Source organism: Schistocerca americana, chromosome 2 (assembly GCF_021461395.2).
Source record: "Schistocerca americana isolate TAMUIC-IGC-003095 chromosome 2, iqSchAmer2.1, whole genome shotgun sequence".
Classification (NCBI taxonomy): Eukaryota; Metazoa; Arthropoda; class Insecta; order Orthoptera; family Acrididae; genus Schistocerca; species Schistocerca americana.
The window spans coordinates 900,249,339-900,269,529 of record NC_060120.1 but is presented as its reverse complement, the minus strand read 5'-3'; the positions used below and the strand labels follow the sequence as shown (position 1 = coordinate 900,269,529).

The following is a 20,191-nucleotide window of genomic DNA, read 5'->3' as shown; positions in this document are numbered from 1 at the left end:
AGTACATCGATGTTGTCGCCAGTGGTCGGCGGAAGGTGCACGTGGCCATCGACCTGGGACCGGACCGCAGCGACGCACGGATGCACGCCAAGACCGTAGGATCCTACGCAGTGCCGTAGGGGACCGCACCGCCACTTCCCAGCAAATTAGGGACACTGTTGCTCCTGGGGTATCGGCGAGGACCATTCGCAACCGTCTCCATGAAGCTGGGCTACGATCCCGCACACCGTTAGGCCGTCTTCCGCTCACGCCCCAACATCGTGCAGCCCGCCTCCAGTGGTGTCGCGACAGGCGTGAATGGAGGGACGAATGGAGACGTGTCGTCTTCAGCGATGAGAGTCGCTTCTGCCTTGGTGCCAATGATGGTCGTATGCGTGTTTGGCGCCGTGCAGGTGAGCGCCACAATCTGGACTGCATACGACCGAGGTACACAGGGCCAACACCCGACATCATGGTGTGGGGAGCGATCTCCTACACTGGCCGTACACCACTGGTGATCGTCGAGGGGACACTGAATAGTGCACGGTACATCCAAACCGTCATCGAACCCATCGTTCTACCATTCCTAGACCGGCAAGGGAACTTGCTGTTCCAACAGGACAATGCACGTCCGCATGTATCCCGTGCCACCCAACGTGCTCTAGAAGGTGTAAGTCAACGACCCTGGCCAGCAAGATCTCCGGATCTGTCCCCCATTGAGCATGTTTGGGACTGGATGAAGCGTCGTCTCACGCGGTCTGCACGTCCAGCACGAACGCTGGTCCAACTGAGGCGCCAGGTGGAAATGGCATGGCAAGCCGTTCCACAGGACTACATCCAGCATCTCTACGATCGTCTCCATGGGAGAATAGCAGCCTGCATTGCTGCGAAAGGTGGATATACACTGTACTAGTGCCGACATTGTGCATGCTCTGTTGCCTGTGTCTATGTGCCTGTGGTTCGTGGTTCTGTCAGTGTGATCATGTGGTGTATCTGACCCCAGGAATGTGTCAATAAAGTTTCCCCTTCCTGGGACAATGAATTCACGGTGCTCTTATTTCAATTTCCAGGAGTGTAGTATTTTCAGGGTCTCATGAACAAATAAAGCGAGTTGGGTCTCACACGATCGGTGTTTCCGGTATCCATGTTGATTCCTACAGAGTAGATTCTGGGTTTACAGTAATGACATGATACGCGAGCAAAGAAGATGTTCTAAAATTCTACAACAGATCGATGTCATAGATATAGGCCTATAGTTTTGCGCATCTGCTCGGCGACCCTTATTGAAAACTGGGACTGCCTGCGCTCTTTTCCACTCATCTGGAACCTTCCGTTCCTCTAGTGACTTGCGGTACACGGCTGTTAGAAGGGGGGCAAGTTCTTTCGCGTACTCTGTGTAGAATCGAACTGGTATCCCGTCAGGTCCAGTGGACTTTCCTTTGTTGAGTGATTTCAGTTGCTTTTCTATTCCTTGGGCACTTATTTCGATGTCAGCCATTTATTCGTTCGTGCGAGGATTTAGAGAAGGAACTGCAGTGCGGTCTTCATCTGTGAAACAGATAATCCAAGTTCTGTTGGATACAGCAATGTGAAATGCGTTATGGATCAGTAGAGTGCGTCCATGATGTCTCTGAAGTGCCATATTTACTCCTCAAATGTTTTTTGTTTTTTTGTAAATTCTGTTTTAATCAGTCATTTGAAGACTTCAACCCCACGTGATACCTCACACAATGTAGCAGTGGTGAAGACGAGGTTCCACGAAAATCTCTTCTGCAGTATTTACAGAACTACATTAAAAATGAATACTCCACTCTGCAGAGGAATGTTCTCTGTTTTGAAACTACTTCACACATTAAAACTCTATGCTGGATAGCCCAGTTGGCAAAAGTCTCCAAAAGGCACAGCTTCGGATTAGAGTCCAGGTTGGACACGTACTTTTAATGTGACAGGACATTTCAAATTAGTGAACACTCCGCTGCAGTGTGAAAGGCTGTTGGCTGTGAATAAATATACTCTACTGGCCATTAAAATTGCTACACCACAAAGATGACGTGCTACAGACGCTAAATTTATCCGACAGCAAGAAGATGCTGTGATATGCAAATGATTAGCTTTTCAGAGTATTCACACAAGGTTGGCGCCGGTGGCGACACATACAACGTGCTGACATGAGGAAAGTTTCCAACAGATTTCTCATACACAAACAGCAGTTGACCGGCGTTGCCTGGTGAAACGTTGTCGTGATGCCTCGTGTAAGGAGGAGAAATGCGTAGCTTCAAGTTTCCGACTTTGATAAAGGTCGGATTGTAGCCTATCGCGATTGCTGTTTATCGTATCGCGACATTGCTGCTCACGTTGGTCGAGATCCAATGACTGTTAGCAGAATATGGAATCGGTGGGCTCAGGAGGGTAATACGGAACGCCGTGCTGGATCCCAAAGGCCTCGTATCACTAACAGTCGAGATGACAGGCATCTTATCGGCATGGCTATAACGGATCGTGCAGCCACGTTTCGATCCCTGAGTCAACAGAGGGGGACGTTTGCAAGACAACAACCATCTGCACGAACAGTTCGACGACGTTTGCAGCAGCATGGACTATCACCTCGGAGACCATGGTTGTGGTTACCATTGACGTCGGCCAGAATGGCCGAGTGGTTCTAGGCGCTACAGTCTGGAACCGCTCGGCCGCTACGGTCGCAGGTTCGAATCCTGCCTCGGGCATGGATGTGTGTGATGTCCTTAGGTTAGTTAGGTTTAAGTAGTTCTAAGTACTAGGGGACTGATGACCTCAGAAGTTAAGTCCCATAGTGCTCAGAGCCATTTGAACCATTTTACCCTTGACGCTGCATCACAGACAGGAGCACCTGCGATGGTGTACTCAACGACGAACCTGGGTGCACGAATGGTATAACGTCATTTTTTCGGATGAATCCAGGTTCTGTTTACAGCATCATGATGGTCGCATTCGTGTTTGGCGACATCGCGGTGAACGCACATTAGAAGCGTGTATTCGTCATCGCCATACTGGCGTATCACCCGGCATGATGGTATGGGGTGCCATTGGTTACACGTCTTGGTCACCTCTTGTTCGCATAGCCAGCACTTTGAACAGTGGACGTTACATTTCAGATATGTTACGACACATGGCTCTACCCTTCATTCGATCCCTGTGAAACCCTACATTTCAGCAGGATAATGCACGACCTCATGTTGCAGGTCCTGTACGGGCCTTTCTGGATACAGAAAATTTTCGACTGCTGCCCTGGCCAGCACATTCTCCAGATCTCTCACCAATTGAAAACGTCTGGTCAATGGTGGCCGAGCAACTGGCTCGTCACAATACGCCAGTCACTGCTCTTGATGCACTGTGACTGTGGTATCGTGTTGAAGCTGCATGGGCAGCTGTACCTGTACACGCCATCCAAGCTCTGTTTGATTCAATGCCCAGGCGTATCATGTTCGTTATTACGGCCAGAGGTGGTTGTTCTGTGTACTGATTTCTCAGGATCTATGCACCCAAATTGCGTGAAAATGTAATCATATGTCAGTTCTAGTATAATATATTTGTTCAAGGAATGCCCGTTTATCATCTGCATGTCTTCTTGGTGTAGCAATTTTAATGGTCAGTAGTGTATATTGCAACTTTTGGTTGTTAGAAGATGCCTTTCTTTAAATACATCGAAGTTCTGCAGCGTTCTTCATAGAAATGCCTCCCATGAGTGTTACTCCAGCAGAGTATGTAGAACACTGTGATGTCTGGAAAGCAGCAGAGCGGTACTGGCGGAGGTGGATCTGGGAGGGTGTGTTGTGGGTCTTGCCTGGATAGCTTAGCCTGGGAAAGGTAAGGTTCGAGTACAAGTCTGGAACACGGCTATAATGTGTCAGGAAGTATAGCCCCCTTGTATACTTGTAGAATTACGGATAAACTTCCTACAAGAAGCCTACCTTGACCCTGTCGACCCTCCTTGCGAGTCCGACCACCTTGAGCCCCTTCCTGAGCAGCGCTTGCACGACAGCGGCTCCTATGCCGGAGCTGGCGCCCGTTACCAGGGCAACGCGACCGGCGTACGTCTCTATACCCATCGTTGCCACTTAATGCGTCGCCTCCTGCCGTGTCCTCTCTGACTGCTGCGGAGAAGTGCAACTCGCTTTTTATAGTCTTGGCCTCCAGCTGCCTCGTAAATGTGCGTCGTCACAACAGTCCCCCCTCCACTTTCGTTTCCTACGCGTGATACATGGCAGATGCGCCATGGCAACAGGCGGAACCGCTACCGTCTGCAGATAGGCAACCGAATCGCCCAACGGTGATTAACCCTCCTTATCGCGCCCCTTCGTGGCGACATTGTAGTTTTGAGTCGCAGCGATTAGATAGTATCCGTACTGCAGTCTTTCTGTATTTCCGTTGTATGAAATTTCTGAAAACAAATACCGTGATGTTCAGGTTCACGTCTAGATGGTCTCCACCTGAAGTGCTACGACCCCATGTAAGCAGCGTAAACGTAGTTGTACGCCCCACTCTGATTTAGCATTTCACATTCAAAATACCTAGCCGTGCTACTTGCGCATCAACGAACACCGCAGTTGTGAACCGCCCTGAAGAGGATCGCAGCAAGTCGGTTGAAACGTCGACAATTTAGCTGTTTCAGTAGTTACAATGAAGTGGCCCAATACTCAGAATTATTTTCTCAAAAATGAACACACTGTTTCTGAAGCATTGCTGTTGCACGTACATCTAAACTTCTTCTTACATGGAAAAGTTGCTCAAATGTTTTTATCTTCATCTAGTAAAAATATTCAATCAAATATTTTCGTAAAATGCTTTTTTATTCCAGTCTCTGATCACAAATGAATTCTTTAGACGATTACCGGTTTCAGTCTCTAATGACTATCTTCAGATCTTTTTTACACCATGTCCTATGTAAAAAAAGATCTGAAGATGGTCATTACAGACTGAAACCGGTAATCGTCTAAAGAATTCATTTGTGATCAGAGACTGGAATAAAAAAGCATTTTACAGTATTGGATCACTGTTTGTACACGCGATTATGTCGCAGTTGGTGAAAATATTTTCGTACTTTCTGTGCAGTTTATCATCTGCTGCTGTAAGAAGCAATATGGCGCAGACATCTGGACTCTGACCCAAAAGATAATAAGAAAGCTCCTGGCATTTTAGAATGCTAATCTGAAACAGATTTTTGGCCCAGTGAAGGATAGAGATGCCTGAAGAAAAAGGAAAAGCCGTGAACTGTAGGAGTTGTACAAATCGCTGAACATTGTGGCACTGAGTAAGGAGAGAAGACTGAAGTAGTATGAGCATGTAATGAGTCAAGAAGACTATATCATCAGGCAGGTGGTAGAACAAGACATACTTTAACATACGTAAACAGCAAGACGCAACTCTCAACCGTTTTCGATCAAATCGAGTTTGAAAATTGTAGACGTGCTTATAAGTGTAGTTGGACCACTGTCGTTAGAGTCCGCAGCCAAGCCAGTAAGTACTTAAGTTTCCTAAGTGTGGGGTCTGTGAATCGAATTTTGCTGTAGGCAGTTCTTTTTTTCATTCCCACATAATTTTATTATGACCATGCAAATTGTCAATATTTAATCATTCATTTATTATTTTCCTAATCTGTATCCTCAAAAAACGAGTAAAAGGAGATTGAAAACTAGATCTTCCAATCAAATCAGTATAGTCATCTTGTCTACTTCTGTGACAAGTATAATGTGCAATCCACGGAGCAGTGCAAGAATCTGGATGAAATTGATTCTAGAAACAACGAATAACAATAATTAATTCGAGAGACATCACATGTAATGAACGCCGAATTGCTGCCTGTGCATTTTTGTTTACAGGGTGTCCGTTGCAAATCAAACTTCTTTTACATTTATAAACGGTTTTCGGTCGTCACACAGGTTTGCGGCGTAGCACGCAGCGTATCAACGAATACTGGTGCAGGTAACTCACAAAAAAGTAGTACCGGCAGCGAGATTCGATCCACAGACCTCTCTCTTATGAAACTGAGCTCTTACTCGCTTGGCTGCGGGCTGCTTACATATTTGCGACCACAAAAAGTGTATAAGCACTCCTAAAATTTTTAAACTCGATTTTCTTGAAAACAGTTGAGAGTTGCGTCTTCCTGTTTACATAAGGTGAAGTCCTGGTGTGTTCTACACACCCTGTCAGTATGAATGGAAAGAGTGAGGGAGTGTTAGTACGGTCCCCTTGTGAGGTGGATTAACGGGGTCAGAGGTTATGATGGGACCACTTCCAGAAGAATATGTGGACCGAAGAAGATAGGGGAGGCTGACTGGTGAGGACAAACAGTGATTGCGGCTTGTGTGGTCAACCTACTAAACAAGTAAGTAAGTATAGCGGCCAGAGATAAGGCAATATAATTGCACAGCAACTTGCACTAACTTATGGATACAGAGGCAGCGTATTCGAATGCGACGTTGTGTCAAAATTTCAAAGCAATTAATGAAGAACTTTCGGAGACTGACGGGTTTGTACAAACGAATATTTACATTTTTATTTATATAGATATACACTCCTGGAAATTGAAATAAGAACACCGTGAATTCATTGTCCCAGGAAGAGGAAACTTTATTGACACATTCCTGGCGTCAGATACATCACATGATCACACTGACAGAACCACAGGCACATAGACACAGGCAACAGAGCATGCACAATGTCGGCACTAGTACAGTGTATATCCACCTTTCGCAGCAACGCAGGCTGCTATTCTCCCGTGGAGACGATCGTAGAGATGCTGGATGTAGTCCTGTGGAACGGCTTGCCATGCCATTTCCACCTGACGCCTCAGTTGGACCAGCGTTCGTGCTGGACGTGCAGACCGCGTGAGACGACGCTTCATCCAGTCCCAAACATGCTCAATGGGGGACAGATCCGGAGATCTTGCTGGCCAGGGTAGTTGACTTACACCTTCTAGAGCATGTTGGGTGGCACGGGATACATGCGGACGTGCATTGTCCTGTTGGAACAGCAAGTTCCCTTGCCGGTCTAGGAATGGTAGAACGATGGGTTCGATGACGGTTTGGATGTACCGTGCACTATTCAGTGTCCCCTCGACGATCACCAGTGGTGTACGGCCAGTGTAGGAGATCGCTCCCCACACCATGATGTCGGGTGTTGGCCCTGTGTGCCTCGGTCGTATGCAGTCCTGATTGTGGCGCTCACCTGCACGGCGCCAAACACGCATACGACCATCATTGGCACCAAGGCAGAAGCGACTCTCATCGCTGAAGACGACACGTCTCCATTCGTCCCTCCATTCACGCCTGTCGCGACACCACTGGAGGCGGGCTGCACGATGTTGGGGCGTGAGCGGAAGACGGCCTAACGGTGTGCGGGACCGTAGCCCAGCTTCATGGAGACGGTTGCGAATGGTCCTCGCCGATACCCCAGGAGCAACAGTGTCCCTAATTTGCTGGGAAGTGGCGGTGCGGTCCCCTACGGCACTGCGTAGGATCCTACGGTCTTGGAGTGCATCCGTGCGTCGCTGCGGTCCGGTCCCAGGTCGACGGGCACGTGCACCTTCCGCCGACCACTGGCGACAACATCGATGTACTGTGGAGACCTCACGCCCCACGTGTTGAGCAATTCGGCGGTACGTCCACCCGGCCTCCCGCATGCCCACTATACGCCCTCGCTCAAAGTCCGTCAACTGCACATACGGTTCACGTCTACGCTGTCGCGGCATGCTACCAGTGTTAAAGACTGCGATGGAGCTCCGTGTGCCACGGCAAACTGGCTGACACTGACGGCGGCGGTGCACAAATGCTGCGCAGCTAGCGCCATTCGACGGCCAACACCGCGGTTCCTGGTGTGTCCGCTGTGCCGTGCGTGTGATCATTGCTTGTACAGCCCTCTCGCAGTGTCGGAGCAAGTATGGTGGGTCTGACACACCGGTGTCAATGTGTTCTTTTTTCCATTTCCAGGAGCGTATATGTGGCAATGTACAAGTAAGTACCACATAACTAAACATTAAGTTGGTGGGAATGTATGTGAAAGAAATCGTGGCTAAGCGTAGCTGATATAAAGTTGACACGAATATTTCATCTCTTTTAAAATTAACAGCAAACAGTAGGTTTCTTGATAAAGCTTCAGGATGTTCTCCTAGTTACAGTGTGATCCGATCAGTAAACATTTGTAGCTATTTTAAATAACAATTAACGACACGAAATTCATTAATATGCACGAAAATGGACTGCGCAATGTACTTCACCGTACAGTGCAGATGTGGCAAGATTACACAGTGGTAGAGCATTAGATGATGCACCTCCACACTGTACACTCTTTCACTTACCTTTACACGTTTCTGCCGTATTTAGTTCTTCAAGCTGATTTCACATTTACTGTTAGTGGAAGTCTCCTCATGAAGGGCCATTTTTTGTTAATGATCTTACTCCTTTAAACTTTCGCTTATATGTTATGTGCATGAAACATTCGTGAGTTTCTTAAAATTCTACATAAACTGTTTTTAGATGCATAGCCGAAACTTCTGATCATATATTACTACAACGTTATTGAATTAAATTTTATGAGATACATGCTCGAATACATTTAAAATAGGTTCTGGCACTTCCCGCCAATACCATACAATTTCTCCCTGTATAGCAGCACCCTACTTCATGTCATACCACTTGGCAAAAACTTGTTTGAAACAGTTCGACGATTTGAAACTTCTCTGCAATGACCTTTCAATTCTGTCCAACGAAGCAGCGTCCTATTTCATGTCGCATCACATGCCAAAAATTTGTGAGAATCAGCTCAGCGATTGAAGAAATGCATCGCACACACTTACCTAACGGATAATGGAAAAAGTCCAGCTTTTTATAAACCATGCAAATTTCTTCTTGAACCTCCCAGTAGTTTCCAAACCCAACAGTTAGTTGGACTGAATTTCGAAATACGAAAATGGGCTGGATTTCAGTTTTGCTGGAACCATTCTACAGAGCGGTGCACAAAAACCGGCCCGAACCGGAACGTGAATGCGCGTGGGTAGCATTACTATGTTGCGGGGTGTCGCTGGTCGATCCCAGGACTCCAGATGGCCGAGCTGAAGCCGGGACCCACCGCGCCGCTTTCCTTCAGGAGTAAGATCAATAGCGTCAAGGGGCAGTGCAGAGTGATACAGCGGAACACAGTCTGATTTCTCTCTCCCGCTCAACTGCTGAGAGTTCATCAGAGCACGTCAAACTACCGCTTGGCCTAAAAAAAGTAAAATAAAATAAAATAAAAGAACCATGCACACTCCACAAGTACACCGTTACCTGGTAGCTGCTTCTTGTGTGTAGTGTAGCCCTGATCTGTCAAGAAGAATCCTACAATTGTGCAGCCCATAACACATGTCTGCAGCGAAGACCGTCACAGAATCGACAGAGCGTCTGGTAGAGTCCCACCATTCGGCTCGAAACCAAAGAATCCTTATCAGTTCTGGGTAGGATACTGTATAACGTGAACTTCGCTTGCAACCCGCAAGCAAGGCTAGCAACCATCACCACTTCCGCCAGCTACCTGTATGAACTGACGATAGCCTCAAGAACCCAAACGGCAGACGCCATTGGTGTCGTGATGAACCACAACCTATATCTGAGTGCACCTTGCAACCTCGACAGTGGCAGGCAGGGCCTCCTTCGCACCTCGAATGAAGTAGACATATCGATCGAGTGCACTTTTCCGACTCTGGGCCCTATTTTACTAAGGGGTTCCATAAAGTGCCTAACATTGGAGCTCCCGATAACTAGTAAAACACTCTCCCCGTGTGCCTGGTTGGGTTAGCGGCCATCTGTCCACTCACATGGTGAACGAGTGAGGCTAGATGACCAATCCCCACATTCACTCTCCGCCGCGAGCTACGCGGACGCGTTACAACTTGCCCATTAATTTGCGCTGAGGGTGAATTACCCGCATCGGCTCCATTACATGGTGCCCCGATAGCAGGGCCCTTGGACAAAACAAGCTACACCTAACTGTGTTCCGTGCGGACGCACCAGATCCTCCGCCGCTGCTCGACACCGAGTCAGTATCCTGCAGACGACTGATCGCTGCCGACACGTCTTCAGCTGTTCGCGAACTACAACTAGCTCCGCTTGTGTCCGCACGCAAGATACACACACCCTGTTCATCCTATTACTACTACTACTAATTTGAGTATAAACTGTAAAAACACATAGAAATCTACTCTCCTGGTGTGTCACAAGTGGCAGCTGGCTCCTGACTGCGCTCTCTCCAACGTCGCTAGATGCTCCAAATGGCAACTGCGCTACAGGATGCGTGAACCTACACCATACATGCACCCCGTCAGAAAGCAGCAACTGCTTGACAATGATCTGTGGATAATAACATTCCTGAAATGGACTGGCCTGCCCAGAGTCCCGAACTGAACCGAATAGAACACCTTTGGGTTGAGTTCCAACATCGATTTCACTCCAGACCAGACGGTCCAGCATCACTACTTTGTCTGGTTTCGGCTCTTGAGCGGCCATGGGCTGCCATTCATACACAGACATTCAGACACCTCATCGAAAGTGTCCCAAGCAGAGTTAAAGCCGTCGTAATGGCGAAGTGTGAAACAGTTTATATTAATGTCCACTAATAAGTGTCCAAATACTCTTGATCAGATAGTTTATAATAGGAATTGTGATAATATGATCAGTTATTTATCGATCCATTCATGTGTGTATCGCAGTCAAATCATGCCAGACTATACCAGCTTTGAATAACGCGCACTGGATTTGCGATACACACGTGAATGTATCGATAAATAAATGTTCATTGCATCTCTGTTCCTCATTATACCTCGATGATACCTCGCTACAAATATCCCGTTATGATCATGGTTGTTTTTATTATTACTGTCATTATTGTTCCTTTCCGAAGAAATATGCCTTGTTGTAGCGATAAAAGTTTCTGATGGAAGATCAGGAAAAAAGATGCTACTCGAACGCAGCACATACCTGACTACTCGTTCAGCCAGTTGCTGTAACGCCGCTGCTTGACGGCTAGCGCCCTAGTATTGTGTCAAGCAGCATCGCCAACATAGGACCTTGGTCTCACTTAAGAATCGCATCGTACTATCTGTAGAGCACCATTCGTTACATCTTAGTATGTTCACAGCTGTGTAATGGCTTCCTTTACATTTGCCATGTATTGCAGTCTTCCGTGATATCCAGTTATGCTGCTGCTAAAATTTCCCTAACGCGATCCACTCACCTTCCATTAGGTCGTCGTATCGTTATATTACTATTTCCTGGGAACACACTTTGGCCACTTATCATCTATTCGCCTGGTTACATGTGCCCCTGCGTCTATTTCATTTTCCTTGATGTCATAATCACGTCTGCCACTCCGTATTCCCTGAGTTACCATCAGCACTTCACGCCATTTTTAATTTCTTTTGCTGATCGTAGAGAGGCGGTGGACTTCACTTGCCATCCGTAATAAATGTTAATAACGACATGTTTCATGTTATAGAAAATCGATAAGTAAGCGGCTCGATTCGATTACCATATCCAATGACTGAACGAGTATTATCAGATGATGAAACTTGAACTAAAATATAATTTCCTGAACTTCTAAAAAAACACACTAAAACATTTTATAAAGTCTTGATTGATTAGTGTTCATTAATTAATAGACATATTATTTTATTACACTTTCAGATACGGTAGAAATGAAAAGTGTTAACCACAATGAAATTGAAGCAAGTACTTTAAACATAGCTGCGCTACAGCAACGGTTCCACGTAAATCAGACTAAGAACAGCCGACCAGTTGCAAAGGATAAAGTAATCTTTACCTAGGTTTCAATAGATATAAATCTATCTTCTTCAGAAGACGGCCTGGGGACAATGAACATCGTAATATATATTAAGGTACCTAGGTTTCAATAGATATAAATCTATCTTCTTCAGAAGACGGCCTGGGGACAATGAACATCGTAATATATATTAAGGTATGAAACTTGAGTCAAGAATAAAGTTTAACATATGTTAGGAAAATATTGTATTACAAGATGTGAGAAAGATTCTTGGTACTTACAGTATTATAACATGAAGTGATATGTCCTTATCGTTTAGGCAAACATCCGCATAGTTGCATTAATCATATAAAATATAGCCCTGAAAACAGGGTTTGTCAAACAAATAAAATAGGTACATAGAAGTTGCAGAGCGCCTAAGCGACTGAGTAAAATCGGCCAGCGTAGTAGCACAGCGGCCACGGCAGGTGGCGCTCATGTCGCGAACTATGTGCCGATAGGCGTACTGAAGTAACATTTGAAACATCAATATTAAATGCGTTCTTAAATAGAGTGATAATAAATAAATTGGCAAGCATTTAACATTCCCGTTATGACATTGTGGGAGGTATAGGAACAATAACGTAGATACATACATCAAAAAGACAGGTGGCGCTTCCGCCGTGAGTTACATGCAGTGGTCTATATAGCCAAATATAAAGTTATATTACCATATTAGTGAAGCCCATAGAACGTATATAAGTCAAAACATCAAGAACAATCAGTAATGGCTTTTAAGAAAATTACGAGACCTGGTCTACAATCCAGTTACTACGTAATATAGAATAAGAGAAAATTACATGAGGGCCGCTGTAGTAGCAGCCGTACATCGTGAAAAGAACACATTATATAAACGGTAGTAAACTGGAAGATTTGAAAGTGCATTATAGCTTCCTGAGGAAATAGACTACTGAGGTTACTAGCATTAATGTTATATATTACACAGTTCGGGTTTAAAGCCTTCGAAAAATTGTTTACAGGCAAGGTTCAACTGATCATTCAGAATATTGCCGTCTTTGAGCTCTAGATGTTTAAAAATAAATAGCTCTTCCCACAGATCTAGTCTCCGTCCTTTGACCTGTCTATGTAGGATAACCGTGTCTTCTAACTGTTTAGGCGTATGGCCGGTTATCAAGAGGTGTTCAGCAAAGGTAGAGTTGCGAATATTCGTTCCTTTTTTACCCAACAGATGTTCTTTATATCGTGTTTTCACAGCTCTGCCGGTTTGACCAATATAATAAGAGGGGCAGTTATTACAGGTTAGCTTGTAAATACCTGAATTAGAAAACCAGTCCCTGGCAATCTCTACTGACTGTACAAGATTTCTTTTTAAACTGTTATCTGTAGAAAAGGAGACGTTACAGTTATATTTTTTATTTAGAAGACGTTTAATCCTATACGATAAGTTACCCAGGAAAGGGATGGAAATAAATTTTTTAGTTTCTGTGGTATCCGTGGGGAGAATATTTCTCAAAGTCGAACATTTTTGGGAGATTTTCTTATTGAGCAGGTAATCGATCATATTCTGGTTATACCCATTATTAACCGCAATCGCTTTGATGACATTCAATTCCTTTTTTTGATCCGCAGGTGATAAAGGAGTGGTTACCATTCGGTAATACTTCATGTTATAATACTGTAAGTACCAAGAATCTTTCTCACATCTTGTAATACAATATTTTCCTAACATATGTTAAACTTTATTCTTGACTCAAGTTTCATACCTTAATATATATTACGATGTTCATTGTCCCCAGGCCGTCTTCTGAAGAAGATAGATTTATATCTATTGAAACCTAGGTAAAGATTACTTTATCCTTTGCAACTGGTCGGCTGTTCTTAGTCTGATTTACGTGGAACCGTTGCTGTAGCGCAGCTATGTTTAAAGTACTGAAATTCGTGCCTGCCGAGGTATCAAAAGCTGCATCCAGGTATATGGACATCAAATTAAAAATTGTGAAAGCAGGTATGGCTATTGACTTTAATCACCAGTGCCTAGAGAAAGACATTATCCCTGATTATGTGAAGGCGTACGTAAATTTTAAACAGTGTAACAGAGTGCCTTCTATTAAAAAGAAGCTAGTGCATTTAGTCATTTCCGAGAGCACAGTAAATTTGTACAAGAAAAAAGATGTCCTTAATAGTGAAGCCTACTGTATACACCTATTTTTAACTAAAGCCTTTAAAGATCTTTGTAATTTTCAAATTGACCACCTGTGGAATAGTATTAATGAATGGCTCTCTAATCGTAAAGAAATAATCAAGGCCAGACATGAAAGAAAGCTTTTAAAGTTTAGTAATAGGACCACAAGTAAAAGTGATAATACAGCAGACAATAGTGTTAAGCACCTATTTTACGACAGAGTACTAAATAAAACCAATATTTCTTTTACGCAGGCCGAAAATGACTTGTTGTGTAAAGGCCTTAAATATAACTTGCCTGCTAAACTCGATAAATATCCAGTTATTTGTAATCTCATTGTAGATCTAAAAATCGGTTTAGAATCTCTGAAATTAGAGAAAACGGAGCAAGTCAAATGTGCCTACGAATGTAACAACATAATAGAAAAAGAAATTAAATTATCGCCTAATAAGCAATCGGGCGAATATAGTATAATAAAAAGCATTAATCATAAACTTAGAGAGCACGACGCATTAATCACTAAGAGTGACAAAGGGAACACCGTGGTCGTGGCTTATAAAAATGAATATATAGAGAAGACTGTAAAGTTTTTTGAGGAAAACGACATCACTGAGGTTACTGTAGATCCTACTACTGAACTGCAAAATGAAATCCGGCGTACTTTAACGAATTCCGTCAGCTTGTTCAATAAGTTCCAAAAGAAAGGGCTTATAAATATGAACCCTAAACCACCAGTGCTCAGAAGTCAGTTTAAACTGCATAAACAAAATCACCCGATCCGCCCTATAGTGAATGGTATAGGCAGTCCACATCACACACTTGCTAGGCGCCTCCATTTTAAAATTAAAGATGCTTTCACTTTTGAAAATAATTTTTCTGTAAAAAACAGCAAGGAATTAATTAACAATATTCAATCTATAAGTTGTACACCTGACACTAGACTGGTGTCCTTTGACATCGTCAGCCTTTACACAAATGTTCCGGTTGATGAAACCATAGACCTTGTAAAAGAGAATCTTCTTAAACATAAAAAATTAAGTGAAACTCAGATTGCCGAACTCATTGGTTTGCTTAAGGTCGTTTTAAAATACAATTACTTCACATTTAACGGGAAAATGTATGTACAACCAGATGGTCTAGCAATGGGTAGCCCCCTCGCCGGTATTCTAGCAGAGGTTTTCATTAACGCCCTGGAAACAACGTTCTTCAATTCAAGTTCAGAATTACGCCACAAAATCCGCTATTATGCACGGTATGTTGATGACATTTTCATTGCTTTTGATGGCACTGATCATGAGTTAGAGCATCTCTTTAACACTTTCAACGGTTTACATGAAAAAATTTCCTTCACAAAAGAACTTCAAAATGATAAACGTGAACTTAATTTTCTCGATTTAACAATTTCTATAGAAGATAATTCCTTCCATTTTAATATCTTCCGCAAGGAAACATATTCTGATAATGTCATTCCTGCTGACTCAACCCATCCAAAAGCTCATAAATTGGCATTTTTTCATTCCGCCATCCACCGAATGGTAACCACTCCTTTATCACCTGCGGATCAAAAAAAGGAATTGAATGTCATCAAAGCGATTGCGGTTAATAATGGGTATAACCAGAATATGATCGATTACCTGCTCAATAAGAAAATCTCCCAAAAATGTTCGACTTTGAGAAATATTCTCCCCACGGATACCACAGAAACTAAAAAATTTATTTCCATCCCTTTCCTGGGTAACTTATCGTATAGGATTAAACGTCTTCTAAATAAAAAATATAACTGTAACGTCTCCTTTTCTACAGATAACAGTTTAAAAAGAAATCTTGTACAGTCAGTAGAGATTGCCAGGGACTGGTTTTCTAATTCAGGTATTTACAAGCTAACCTGTAATAACTGCCCCTCTTATTATATTGGTCAAACCGGCAGAGCTGTGAAAACACGATATAAAGAACATCTGTTGGGTAAAAAAGGAACGAATATTCGCAACTCTACCTTTGCTGAACACCTCTTGATAACCGGCCATACGCCTAAACAGTTAGAAGACACGGTTATCCTACATAGACAGGTCAAAGGACGGAGACTAGATCTGTGGGAAGAGCTATTTATTTTTAAACATCTAGAGCTCAAAGACGGCAATATTCTGAATGATCAGTTGAACCTTGCCTGTAAACAATTTTTCGAAGGCTTTAAACCCGTACTGTGTAATATATAACATTAATGCTAGTAACCTCAGTAGTCTATTTCCTCAGGAAGCTATAATGCACTTTCAAATCTTCCAGTTTACTACCGTTTATATAATGTGTTCTTTTCACGATGTACGGCTGCTACTACAGCGGCCCTCATGTAATTTTCTCTTATTCTATATTACGTAGTAACTGGATTGTAGACCAGGTCTCGTAATTTTCTTAAAAGCCATTACTGATTGTTCTTGATGTTTTGACTTATATACGTTCTATGGGCTTCACTAATATGGTAATATAACTTTATATTTGGCTATATAGACCACTGCATGTAACTCACGGCGGAAGCGCCACCTGTCTTTTTGATGTATGTATCTACGTTATTGTTCCTATACCTCCCACAATGTCATAACGGGAATGTTAAATGCTTGCCAATTTATTTATTATCACTCTATTTAAGAACGCATTTAATATTGATGTTTCAAATGTTACTTCAGTACGCCTATCGGCACATAGTTCGCGACATGAGCGCCACCTGCCGTGGCCGCTGTGCTACTACGCTGGCCGATTTTACTCAGTCGCTTAGGCGCTCTGCAACTTCTATGTACCTATTTTATTTGTTTGACAAACCCTGTTTTCAGGGCTATATTTTATATGATTAATGCAACTATGCGGATGTTTGCCTAAACGATAAGGACATATCACTTCATGTTATAATACTGTAAGTACCAAGAATCTTTCTCACATCTTGTAATACAATATTTTCCTAACATATGTTAAACTTTATTCTTGACTCAAGTTTCATACCTTAATATATATTACGATGTTCATTGTCCCCAGGCCGTCTTCTGAAGAAGATAGATTTATATCTATTGAAACCTAGGTAAAGATTACTTTATCCTTTGCAACTGGTCGGCTGTTCTTAGCCAAATTGAAGCAACGTGCATTTGCCAACACAAGGTTAAAACATAGTAAAAAGGGGTGAGAGATAAAATCAGACCGAGCCGTCTCATTGACTAAGTATCTATCGGTTTGGTAATTAACTCTAAAATACATAGGCTTTGTTTGCGTGCTAGGTATTATTTATAACTCGTAAGTTTAAAAAAAAATGGGTGTAAATGTTTTATTTCAATAGAAAGGTGTCAAACTTGGCCGGAGATATTGCCTGATATCAGATCTCGACCACGGATAATAGTCGCAGAAAGTGATTTACGTAAAATAAACCTAAAATAACTCGCATCTTTTCGTAATTCAGCACTGAGTGATAGTTGAGGCAACTACTTCACTTAGAATCACAGAAAAATCTCATTCTTTTTATTCAATTAAAAGTCTAATAACGGTTCGCTTCATCGAAGAGCTTGCGATTCTGATCCTTCAAATATCAATCAAGAAAAACTTCGTAACCTAACGTAATATTTCACAACGATGACGCAATATTTTCGTGTATCAGCAAGCGGAAGAGAAATATTCACCACATCACGATGAGAAGTAGTTTTCGTTTATCCTGTGGCTAATGGATGGGTTTTTCGGAAGAAACAAAGAAGAAAGATTAAGAACGCGCAAAAATACTTGTTGCAGCTTTCTGAAGCAAGACAGAAATATTTACGTGGTGATAAGTTTGCTTATCATGACAGGAAGCAGGCGTGTGTCAGAGCCACATCACACACAGCGTAAGGGCAACTCGGCGTGACTCGGCAGATCCCGCTTGCGTAACGGCAGCTGATGCCTGACATCGAGTCAAGTCACGCACACGGCCAGTAGTGGTTCGAATCACTGCGGGAATCCTACGGAGCAGCACTGTTCGATTTGTCAGCAAGTGTGATATGCCGTTGACTCCTCACATTACTGAGAGATTTTTTTGTTCCTACCATTCTACGGACAATGTATTTACACTGCCGCGAAAAAAAATCGCAATACCAAGATGGAGTTGTCGTGTTTCTACATCTCAAAGACGATGTATATTCAAATTTCGCGTCAGTCACATACGAGTGGCGCTAGTTCCTATGATGATGCAAATCATCATGATGCAAATCATGTTCGCTTTAAATACACGCTGAAACGATCGTGATCGTTACTTTCCTTTGAGATTGAACGCGGTGTGTTGATGTTAGGGAGGAGGAGGTTAGTGTTTAACGTCCCGTCGACAACGAGGTCATTAGAGACGGAGCACAAGCTCGGGTTAGGGAAGGAAATCGGCCGTGCCCTTTCAAAGGAACCATACCGGCATTTGCCTGGAACGATTTAGGGAAATCACGGAAAACCTAAATCAGGATGGCTAGCGACGGGACTGAACCGTCGTCCTCCCGAATGCGAGTCCAGTGTGCTAACCACAGCGCCACCTCGCTCGGTATTGTTGATGTTAGTCGAGAATACCTCCAAGGCGACAAAGACGTCGTTAACAACACCTCACTGAGTTTGAACGTGGTCATGCAATTGGGCTACGACAAACTTTATATTCCTTCCGCGATACTGCAGAAAGGCCTGCCAGGAACGTAGCCACTGTACGTGATTGCTGGCAACGGTTGCCGCAGGAATGTAGACGACTAGACTTCGGACGGCCACATGGCACTACCGATAGAGAAGATCACCGTGTTCCTCGCAGTAGACCAGAAATTGTCTCATTATTCATTTCGCAAGAAAAAAAACGAACTACAAACGGAAGCATGCAATTTCAGAGACTTTACTTGTGTCATACAGATATAACTTTATGTATACAGACTCAAACGGCAAGTGAAAATTTGTACCAAGCCCAGGAATCGAACCCAGGGGTCCTGCTTACTAAGGGAAAGCAGAAAGGTGGAAGGAGTATATAGAGGGTCTATACAAGGGCGATGTACTTGAGGACAATATTATGGAAATGGAAGAGGTTCAAATGGTTCAAATGGCTCTGAGCACTATGGGACTTAACATCTATGGTCATCAGTCCCCTAGAACTTAGAACTACTTAAACCTAACTAACCTAAGGACATCACACAACACCCAGCCATCACAAGGCAGAGAAAATCCCTGACCCCGCCGGGAATCGAACCCGGGAACCCGGGCGTGGGAAGCGAGAACGCTACCGCACGACCACGAGATGCGGGCTAAATGGAAGAGGATGTAGATGAAGATGAAATGGGAGATACGATACTGCGTGAAGAGTTTGACAGAGCACTGAAAGACCTGAGTCGAAACAAGGCCCCGGGAGTAGACAACATTCCATTAGAACTATTGACGGCCTTGGGAGAGCCAGTCCTGACAAAACTCTACCATCTGGTGAGCAAGATGTATGAGACAGGCGAAATACCCTCAGACTTCAAGAAGAATATAGTAATTCCAATCCCAAAGAATGCAGGTGTTGACAAATGTGAAAATTACCGAACTATCAGTTTAATAAGTCACAGCTGCAAAATACTAACGCAAATTCCTTACAGACGAATGGAAAAACTTGTAGAAGCCGACCTCGGGGAAGATCAGTTTGGATTCCGTAGAAATGTTGGAACACGTGAGGCAATACTGACCTTACGACTTATCTTAGAAGAAAGATTAAGGAAAGGCAAACCTACGTTTCTAGCATTTGTAGACTTAGAGAAAGCTTTTGACAATGTTGACTGGAATACTCTCTTTCAAATTCTAAAGGTGGCAGGGGTAAAATACAGGGAGCGAAAGGCTATTTACAATTTGTACAGAAACCTCATGGCAGTTATAAGAGTCGAGGGACATGAAAGGGAAGCAGTGGTTGGGAAGGGAGTAAGACAGGGTTGTAGTCTCTCCCCGATGATATTCAATCTGTATATTGAGCAAGCGGTAAAGGAAACAAAAGAAAAATTTGGAGTAGGTATTAAAATCCAGGGAGAAGAAATAAAAACTTTGAGGTCCGCCGATGACATTGTAATTCTGTCACAGACGGCAAAGGACTTGCAAGAGCAGTTGAACGGAATGGACAGTGTCTTGAAAGGAGGATATAAGATGAACATCAACAAAAGCAAAACGAGGATAATGGAATGTAGTCAAATTAAGTCGGGTGATGCTGAGGGAATTGGATTAGGAAATGAGACACTTAAAGTAGTAAAGGAGTTTTGC

At 43.4% G+C, this 20,191-nt stretch overlaps 1 protein-coding gene across 1 annotated transcript in view; it reads right to left on the bottom strand.

The window, feature by feature from the left end:
• LOC124595882 (dehydrogenase/reductase SDR family member 11-like) overlaps positions 1–4,093 on the bottom strand; it is a 38,742-nt gene extending 34,649 nt beyond the window's left edge. Inside the window, exon 1 of the mRNA XM_047134789.1 lies at positions 3,927–4,093. Within this exon, the coding sequence (XP_046990745.1) occupies positions 3,927–4,064 (138 nt within the window). The 5' untranslated portion in view covers positions 4,065–4,093. The remainder of the gene's footprint in view (positions 1–3,926) is intronic.
• Positions 4,094–20,191: the final 16,098 nt, after the last annotated feature.